This window comes from Musca domestica, unplaced genomic scaffold, assembly GCF_030504385.1.
Source record: "Musca domestica strain aabys unplaced genomic scaffold, Musca_domestica.polishedcontigs.V.1.1 8, whole genome shotgun sequence".
NCBI lineage: Eukaryota > Metazoa > Arthropoda > Insecta > Diptera > Muscidae > Musca > Musca domestica.
In genome coordinates this window covers 18,014,296-18,024,990 of record NW_026712409.1, presented here as the reverse complement: position 1 = coordinate 18,024,990, position 10,695 = coordinate 18,014,296, and the positions used below count along the sequence as shown (strand labels likewise).

General features: G+C 37.6%; 1 protein-coding gene across 1 annotated transcript; it reads left to right on the top strand.

Annotated features, from left to right (window-relative positions):
* Positions 1-284: 284 nt before the first annotated feature.
* LOC131806570 (uncharacterized) lies at positions 285-7,800 on the top strand. Its single transcript, XM_059130819.1, has 2 exons — positions 285-410; positions 6,687-7,800. The coding sequence occupies exon 2, from the start codon at positions 6,688-6,690 to the stop codon at positions 7,798-7,800; it is 1,113 nt and encodes a 370-aa protein (XP_058986802.1). The 5' UTR covers positions 285-410; position 6,687.
* Positions 7,801-10,695: the final 2,895 nt, after the last annotated feature.

The following is a 10,695-nucleotide window of genomic DNA, read 5'->3' as shown; positions in this document are numbered from 1 at the left end:
CAACTAAATTAGCAAAGTGGTGTAGGGTATCATAAAGTCGGCCCCGCCCGACTTTAAGACTTTCTTTACTGGTTTTCGTTATTCTTGTTCTTGGATTACATCCACACTGCATCTAGCGCCATATTTTTAAAAAAAGGTAAATATTGTTTACAACAATATTATTTAATAAATTGCCAATATTTCTATTGGAACATTTTTCTAAAAAATCGTTTTTTTTTATTCTTATCTATTTTTTGGTTTGGGGTTTTGTTCAATTTGTTACGCAAACATTGGTCCTTCGAGCCGGATACAAAATCAATTAATAAGGAATTCTCCTCTTCTATTTTTAAAAAAGGTTTGACTACGTCAACTCGCATCACCCTTCAACAAATAACCCTCCATCTTCAATACATTTTAATAATAACAAAAAGGTACGTACAGTGCATTCTAGTGTTTTGTTTAAAAAATAAAAAAAAGCAAAATATCGAAATAGAAAGCTTAACCTACGGTCGTTTGAACAGTGCCCGCGTAGTGTTGTTGTTGTGTGTCGCTCAGTTTGAGATAATATTCATATTTTCGTTACACGAAAATAGAAGAAAGAAAAATAAAAGATACCAACAAAGTGCATCAAAACAGTGCTGTGAACAGTGGTGATTTTTTTCTCTAATAATATTGAAATAATTTGTTCGTGTGCCTGCAAGAAAAATAAATCTAAAGCAAAAGAAAATAAGAAAAAATCCACCAACAATAATCACGGCTATTCGTTTGCGTTGAGTGGTCATAAAAAAACAAAATAAATACCCACCACAGCAGTGCTTGTTTGATGCGTTGATGCTGCGCGCACACATACACACAACATCTGTTAATATACGAGGTTCGTTTAGCCAGTGGAAATACAGTGGTAATCGAATATAAATATGTTTTTTTAAGAAAATACATTTTTTATAGATTTTGAAAATAAATTTAATGCGTTTGGTGTCAACGTAATTTTGTACACCCTACAGTCGATAATATCGATTATTTTTATTAAATTTATCGATAAATATTAAAATAATTATATAAAAATTACCACATTTGTTAAAAATAAAACAAATCTTTGCGACTTGGGATAAGTAATTGATGGTTTTATGGTAATGAAATTTGTAATTAAAGATATTTACAGTCCATGCACCCTACAACTAAAACTATAAAAATTACCATTTTGCAATAAAAAAAAAATTTTTTTGCTAAAATTTAATTATATACTTAGAAAATTTGCATAAAAATTCAATTTATCTTCATTCATTTTGATAATATAAAAAAATTAGAGTCTAAAATAATTCATTGAGAGAAATTTCAGTGTATTTTTAGCAAAAATATTTTTTTTTTTTGGAGATTTTCATACGTTTCTTGAATTGTGAGCAATTTTTACTGCCTTTATTTGCAAAAAGTGAATTTTTCGATACAACGTATCAAATTTTTGCACATTTCATCTTCGGTTCTGGAGAACTACGTTTTATTGTTAAATTTATAAAGGAATTGGAGTTATTTTCGCTATTTTCTTACTCTGTTTTTAAAACTTTCTCAAATTTTTTTCTATACTTTGTTGTTTTATATTTACTTTTTGGTTTTAATTTGTCAAAATGGTGCTAACTCCCCTCGATTTCTTTATCAGAGCCACCGATGCTCTTGTCAAGTTCGATGCTAACTTCGCTTCCCTACGTGACGATGATCTTGATATTTATTCTTTAGAAATTCAAGGAAATGAAGCACGCGAACTGTGGAGTAAGGTTAAAGAAATGTTTGACAAATGCTTAAATTATTTACAAACTTCTGACGATGCCTGTAGCGAAGATATTACATCAGCTGATAGCAAGTATGATGTCGCCTACAAGGCTTTCGTCCAAGTGTTGTCGGCAATCAATAGGAAAGCAGATGAAATTAAAAATAGGTCCAATACTGCACCTACCACTCCTAAGGTGAACGCACCCTCACGAACATCACATGTCGGTTCCCCTCAATCTGAAGATGTAGTTTCAATATCAGAGGTTTCAAATCGTTCAACGAACTTTCAGGATATTTCAAACATTTCTTTCCAAGATAGTTCCACTCATAGCTTAAATTTACCACCGTGCGACATCGATGTATTCAATGGCGATTTTCTTTCGTGGCCAACCTTCAGGGATTTCTTCTCAGCGGTCTACATAAACAATTCTCGTTTAAGCGAAATAGAAAAACTGTGTCACCTTCACAAAAAGACGAGTGGAGAAGCTCGAGATATTGTCTCTAAGTTTCCCTTGACACATAAAAGTTTCAGTTTAGCTTGGAAAGCTTTGAAGGAAACCTACGATAATGTGCGCATTTTAGTGAATAATCAATTGAAAGTTCTTTTCGAGCTTCCAGTGCTTGAGCGCGAGTCAAGTTCAGGTTTAAAAAATTTGCAGCGTGGAATAAATAGTTGTGTCTCCGCTATGGCTTTGTATGATGTTCCGACCGACGGTTGGGATCCCATATTGGTATTTCTTTGCTTGCAAAGACTTCCCAAACAAACTGTTACCATATGGGAACAAAATGTAAAAGACAAGTCTGCTTTGTCGACTTGGAAGGATTTGGATCTCTTTCTTTCGGAAAGAATCCAAACATTAACTTGTCTTCGAGATCTAAAAGGTATAGACGAGTCAAAAAAGGGTGACATTAAGAAGGTAAAATCACATTTTACAAATTCTGCCAACCCACTTCCTGCATCTTCTTCTCATTCCACTCGAACATCTGCTGATAAATGTTGTTTGTTATGTCCAAGGCAATTTCACCATTTAAGAATATGTCCTGAGTTTAGAAATCGTTCATTAGCTGATCGTTTTTCTATTGTAAAACGTCACCATTGTTGCATCAATTGCCTCTCCCGAGGTCATGATGTCAAAAACTGTAGTAGCACATATAGTTGTTCTAAGTGTAAGAAAAGACATCACACTCTACTACATCGTGTAACTCCCACAACTGGCATTTCAGTCAATAATGTACCGCCTTCTTCCAATGGCTCCTCAGGCCCCTCTTCCACAAGTAATCTTCCAGAAGCTGTCAATCACAATCCAAACCTCCCATCCACTTCGTCTGGCCAATCATCAAGTTCAGTGAATCGACAGGTATTTCATACTTCGCAAAATAGAACAGTTCTTTTGGGCACAGCAATGGTGAATATAGTTCACCAGGGTACTACGTATCCAGCTCGTGCACTGGTTGATCCAGCCTCTGAGGCATCCTTTATTACTGAAAGGTTGCAAAAACGTATAGGTCTTTGTACATCATCCACCCATGCTACTATATCAGGGGTGAATCAAACAGTGTCCACAAAGTCCAACAAATTGTGTTCGTTCGGTCTTAGTTCATGTATAGATATGTCACTTTTTATGGAGATAACGGCGTTAGTGGTTCCTACTATTTCAGGAAATCTTCCATCATTTGTTGTTAATAGTGATATTTCATCTCGTCTATCCCATTTACATTTAGCAGATTCTCAGTTATTTGACTGCAGACCTGTTGATATGTTGCTAGGTGCAGACGTATATCCCAAACTTCTGCTGGATGGTTTGCAATCTAATATTCTAGGCTCATTAATTGCGCAAAAAACTGTGCTCGGCTGGATCATTACTGGTCCCCTTTCCCCCAACAACATAAGGGTTTTCTCTACCAATGTAGAATATTCTGAAGAAGAGGCTCTTAATAAGACGCTTCTTAGATTTTGGGAATTAGAGGAAATTCCAAAACGCTCAATCTTGTCCCCGGCTGACAAATATTGTGAAGTTAATTATAGACGCACGACTAGAAGGGACTCCAATGGCAGATATATTGTCACTCTCCCTATCAAACCTGAATTTCACGTCAAACCTGACCTTGGGCATTCTAGAACAAATTGTTTACGACAATTTATTCGTAATGAGGTATCTCTTTTAAAAAGGCCTAATATTAAGAAACTTTATGATGATGTATTAAAAGAATATTTAGATTTAGGTCACATGAGACCAGTACCCATTCCTTCTGGAGATTCTACATTTTGCTACTTGCCTCATCATCCAGTTATAAATTTAGAAAAGCAAACTTCAAAATTAAGGGTAGTCTTCAATGCGTCAAATAAAACATCAAATGGGAATAGCCTCAATGACATTTTGTACGTCGGTCCGACACTTCAACAAGATCTTGTCTTCCTCATACTGAGGTGGAGGTTCTTTAAATATGTCTTCAATTGCGACATTACCCAAATGTATCGTCAAATTCTATTAGATCCACTTCATACGCCTCTTCAAAGAATCCTATTTCGGGATTCTCCCGATGTGCCCATTCAAGACTTTGAGTTACAAACGGTAACTTTTGGAGTTAATTGCGCTCCATACCTTGCCATTCGTACGTTATTGCAGTTAGCAGATGACACTGAAGAGCAGTTTCCACTTGCAGCACATGTCCTACGGAAGTGCATGTATGTTGACGATGTTCTAACAGGATACCATGACTTGGAAACAGCGTGCCACTCTAGGGATCACTTGATTTGTGCATTAAAATCAGCTAAATTTGACTTGCGGAAATGGACTGCGAATGATCGTTCTATAGTGGAATGTCTTCCAGCTGAGCACTTAATAAGCACTAAGCTCCTTGATTTCGTCGAAACTAGTAGTTCTAAACCACTAGGAATTCGATGGAATGCGCAATTAGACGTTTTCTACTTCAATGTTAAGCCTCTTTTTAAAAAACTAACTTATACCAAACGGGAAGTACTCTCCACCATTGCTAAATTGTTTGATCCTATTGGGTGGTTAGGTCCTGTTTTAATAATTGCAAAAATTATAATGCAACGTATATGGTTAGATCGAATAGATTGGGATGATTCTCTTCCATCCACTACACTACGTGATTGGCAAAAATTTGTTGAGACGTACCAGGACGTCAATTCGATTCAAGTCCCTCGTTGGATAAAGTATGCCCCTGATTGTTCAGCTGAGCTTCATATTTTCTCAGATGCCTCTGAAAAGGCATATGCGGGGGTGGTATATATTCGTATATTAGCTTCTAATGGTGACATTTTTACACATTTGCTTTCATGTAAGACGAAAGTCTCTCCTATTAAGTCGATCTCGCTACCACGTTTAGAATTGTGTGGTGCGGTTTTGGCATCAGAACTCTTTAAGGCCATTACCGCTGAGATAGATATAGATTTTCAAAAAATTTGCTTTTGGACTGATTCTACGATTGTCCTTTCATGGTTGAAGAAAGTTCCATCGACTTGGTCCACTTTTGTTGCTAATAGGGTGTCTAAAATACAAGAAAATGTTGGTCAAAATATCTGGTACCATGTGCGCTCAGAAGACAACCCCGCCGATTTGGGAAGTCGAGGACTTACACCCGCTGAATTGGCTTCCTCCCCAATCTGGTGGCACGGACCACAATGGCTCCGTTTAGATAGCTCTCAGTGGAGGTTTCGTGATTTGTCGGTTCTTGAGACAGATTTGGAAATGCGTTCTGTAAAGGCGCATTTCTCTTACTTTGAAAATTATGCCGATATTTTGGACCGGTTTTCGTCTTTAGATAAGGCTTTTAGAATAATATTCATGGTGGAATTCAATTATTATTACGACTAATACGCAGTGAGTATTGGATTCCACGATTGACTTCACTTATTCGCACTGTCGTTAGTCATTGTAAACCTTGCATATTGGAAAAGAAACAATCTTGCACACAAATTATGGCTGCTCTCCCTCCAGAGAGAACGACCATAGCTCGACCATTTACCACTACAGGTGTAGATTTTGCTGGTCCATTCGATCTTAAGTCCTTTTCTGGTCGATGTTGTAAAGTAACAAAAGGTTATGTTTGTGTTTTTGTCTGCTTTTCTACAAAAGCAATACACCTAGAAGCAACATCAGATTTGTCAACGACAACATTTTTAGCAGCATTTCATAGGTTCATTTCGCGACGCGGATGTCCTAGGACTATTTTCTCTGACAATGGTACTAATTTCGTTGGCGCATCCAGAGCATTAGAGCGTGATTTCAAATCAGTAATACAAGCAAGTCGCGATAGGATATGTTCTGCATATCAATATCAAGAACTTTCTTGGAGTTTCATCCCAGCGGGGGCCCCACACATGGGAGGTCTTTGGGAAGCTGCAGTGAAAAGTTTTAAACAACATTTTCGAAAACACGCTAAGAATCTCAAATATACACATGAAGAATTTTCAACAATTTTATCCCAAATTGAAGCTTGTTTAAACTCTCGACCACTTTGTCCGATGAATGATAGTCCCGATAATGTCTTAGCTCTCACACCAGGTCATTTTTTAATAGGATCTCCAATTCTAGCTCCTCCAGAACCGTTAATAAATGAATCTCCTTTAGATATTGTCAACCGGTATAGAAAAATTAAAGCTCTTACACACAAATTCTGCCTACGGTGGAAGGAAGAGTATTTAAAAAGTCTCCATAAACGCTATAAATGGAAATTTCCGCAGCGCGATATCCAGACGGACGATTTAGTCGTGATTCGACATGAACAATTGCCACCAACTGCATGGAAATTAGGTCGCGTTATTAACGTTTTCCCAGGTACAGATTCTCGCGTTCGAGTTGCTGATGTGAAAACCGAAAATGGCATTGTACGACGACCCGTGGTTAAGCTGGTCGCTTTGACCAAATAATATATTGTTTACTCTTTCGCTGTCGCTCCATCTCTATTTTTCACAGAATGGAAAATTTAAACAAGATGGTAGCCACTTCACTCCCCGACTATGAGGATGACGTCCCCATGTCAGACGAAGAAAGAGATGTCGAAGACATTGTGATGGTCCCACTAACTGATTTGGATCCGACACCATTAGAGGGCACTGGTACCAAAATTGAAGATGCCGCTTCTCCGACGGAGGCAGCTCCTACTACTTCCTCTTCCATGGCAGGGAGGTCTTCCGAGCCAGCCACTCCTCCACGGGAGATTGCACAGGCTGGTTCTGATGGACGCTCGTCAGGCAACGACCCAGTGGCGACGCCGAAATCTACTGCGGGCTCTAAAGGTTCCTCGAAGCTCCGGTGTCGAAAGTGCTATCAAAGGCACCACTTGCGTCAATGCAACGCCTTTCAAAGTATGCCACTAGACCAGCGCATCAGGACCGTAGTAAGACTGCAGCATTGTTCAAATTGCCTGGACTCCGGCCACTCCCTTCGTCACTGCAAGAAGGATTCTGCTTGCCGAAATTGCAGGGGCAGACACCACACACTCTTATGTCCATCTAACACCCTTCCTTCACAGAGCAATACACCTCGTCCGTCTGCAAAAAAGTTTAAGCGTCCGTCTGCCTCAAATTGTCCGTCCGCATCACTGACTCCTGTGAATCCTACTCAAAATTTAGCAATTCAACCGATTGTAACTCTGGGTCCAACTATAATTGCTCAGTTGGTCCTAAATTCACGGCGAATCCCTGTCCGAGCGCTTCTGGACCCATGCGCTGGCAATAGCCGAATCTGTATATCGCTGGTCCAGTCGTTGCGGTTACAAACCATCCCCTTAGGTCCCGATCGCTTTGTACAATGTACATTAGCATCGTCCTACAATGATTCCCAAAAGCTGTTGGTGTCTGCCAGGGTCACGGAGTTGAGACACATAGTTTCACCATCCGAGTCCGCATCGGAAGAAATAGCAAACCATTATGAAGGTATGATGCTGGCCGATCCTCAATTCTTTAAAGCGGCTCGTATTGTTCTGGTGCTGGGGGCAGAAGTGTACCCCAAAGTGATGAAGGCACAGACATATAGCAGTCAAGGGTTCCCATGGTCTCAACTAACCATCTTCGGTTGGATAGTATAGTATAATACAATGAATTTTAAATATTGTTGTAACTTTTTTAATGTATGCACATTAGTTTATATTGCAACCCGGCAAGAAGTTGCAAGGCGGCCGGCAAATGTTTAAAGCAAATAATTTTTGTTAATTAATTTAAGTTTTTTCGCTCGTTAGAATTCGATTCATACTATTTTGTGCAACTTTGTAATATTCATTACAAAGATGTGCTGTCAAATTCTAACGAGTAACGCTTTTGGCTTATGCGCCGCTTTGCGACCCCTTGCCTTTTTTTCGTTATTCTTGTTCTTGGATTACATCCACACTGCATCTAGCGCCATATTTTTAAAAAAAGGTAAATATTGTTTACAACAATATTATTTAATAAATTGCCAATATTTCTATTGGAACATTTTTCTAAAAAATCGTTTTTTTTTATTCTTATCTATTTTTTGGTTTGGGGTTTTGTTCAATTTGCTACGCAAACAATTATAATCATAATTTAAAGTTCAAAGGACTAAATATGCCGAAGCATAAATTCGGACTTGTATTGCCCATTTGGTGCACAATTAATTTGAAATCGGATAAAGATATATATGGGAGCTATAGCCAAATCGGAACCGATCTCGATAAAATTTGGCAAAGATATTTCTGAGCTGTATTTCAAATATTTCCCTGAATATCGTTGTTACGGAGTGCATATTACGGCTGCGGAGGACAAAAATAACAAATCGGATGAACAATATACATGGGAGCTATAGCTATATCTGAGCCGATTTCCAACAAATTTGACATACTAGCTTCTAAACTCAATTCGATCGTATGTGCCAAATTCCATCCCATTTGGACAAATATTAGACGTTTGGTGCACAATAAAAGGTAAACCGGACGAAGTTATATATGGGAGCTATATCCAAATCTGAACCGATGTAGATAAAATTTAACAATGGCATTTCTGAGCTGTATTTAATACATTTCCCCAAATATTGTTGTTACAGAGTGCATATTACGGCTGCGGAGGACTAAATTAACAAATCGGATGAACAATATATATGGGAGCTATAGCTATATCCGAACCGATTTCGATCAAATTTGGCATGCTTATTTTCAGGCCTAATTTGGTTGTATGTGCAAAATTCCATTCTATTCGGACTGATATTACACGTTTGGTGCACAATCAAAGGTAAATCGGACGAAGTTATATATGGGAGCTATATCCAAATCTAAACCGATCTCGATAAAATTTAACAAAGGTATTTCTGAGCTGTATTTGATTAATTTCTCCAAATATTGTTGTTGCATAGTGCATATTACGGCTGCGAGCGACAAAAATAGCAAATCGGATGAAAAATATATATGGGAGCTATAGCTATATCTGAACCGATTTCTATCAAATTTGGCATACTTATTTTCAGGCTTAATTTGGTTGTATGTGCAAAATTCCATAATATTCGGGCTGATATTACACGTTTGGTGCACAATAAAATGCAAATCGGACGAAGATATATATGCGAGCTATATCTAAATTTTTACCGATTATCTCCAATTTCAATAGGGTTCGGCCTTGGGCCAAACAAATGTTGTTTGGAAAATTTAATCTCAATCGGATAATAAATGCGACCTGAATTTTGTTCACAAGAATACATGGACAGACGGACTGACTGACATGTATAAATCGACTCAGAATGTGATTCTATGCAGATCATCAAAAGGAACTATGGGTCTATCTCATTTCCTTTTGCCTGTTATAAACAAATTCACAAAGACATAATACCCTGACCACCTTGTGGTGTAGGGTATAAAAATATTCAAAATTATCAATCGGGTTTGCCGACAGATAAATACCCTCAGGCAATGTTCGATTATTTCAAAAGATTTTGACTTCTGTTATGATTATTCAAATTATTGACCCTCTATGGAGTCCATTTCCTATCGGACCTAAATAAATATGATATAAATATTGCTACGTGCCAGGTTTGGACTATAATGGCTACTTCCATCGCTTTAGATCAGATCTGTGATAATTTTTAGAAAATATTAAAATATGCGAGCGGTACCAGATATAGTCGATCGAAGTATACCATTTTCATACTTCATCTAATACAACTAAAAATATTGGTATGGGCAAAATTACAAGAAATTCGAACATTTATACCCGATTTTATGCGAAATCATAAATTCCGATAAATTCCATATCTATCTCAGATTTCTGCTTGAGAAAAATACTTAGCAAGTTGTAAAGAATCGCTGACTTGTTTCGCAAATTGTGAACCTTTGTGGGTGAGACACCAGAAGGGGTTCGCAGATATATATCAGTTTCACAGCAGACCTTGTGTTAGTAGAAAAAAAGAGATGTGTGAAATATAAAGAGCACCGGTTGCTTATTTAAGATTTAATGTTCGTTTGGTTATTCAAAACTTAGACCCTTTATGGGGGAGGTACCAGAAGGAATGATCCGATCTCTACCATTTTTATAACGGATCTTGTATTGATGAAAATATTGAGATGTGCCAAGCCTGAATGGAATCTGATGTTAATTTCGCGTTTTATGAGCTTCACATTTTACAAAGGTTGTAATTATTCAAAATGTTTACACTTTGTGGGGGAGATACTTGATGGAGTGGACCGATATTGTCCATTTTCGCACCTGACCTAGCACTGACGCAAATATTAGGATTTGCAAAGTTGGAGCAACATCGAATTATCGCATCTCTTTCTGAGCAGAAAAAAAAATATTTTTTTTTTTTTAAATTTTGACCTTTTGTGGGGGAGGTACCAGAAGGAGTGGACCGATATATCCCATCTTCACACCGGACCTTGGGTTACGAAAAATATTGTGATGTGTGTAATTTAAGGATAATCATACTCGTGCATTTCATTTTATAAGATTTATAATTATTCAAAATTTTGACCCTTTCTGTG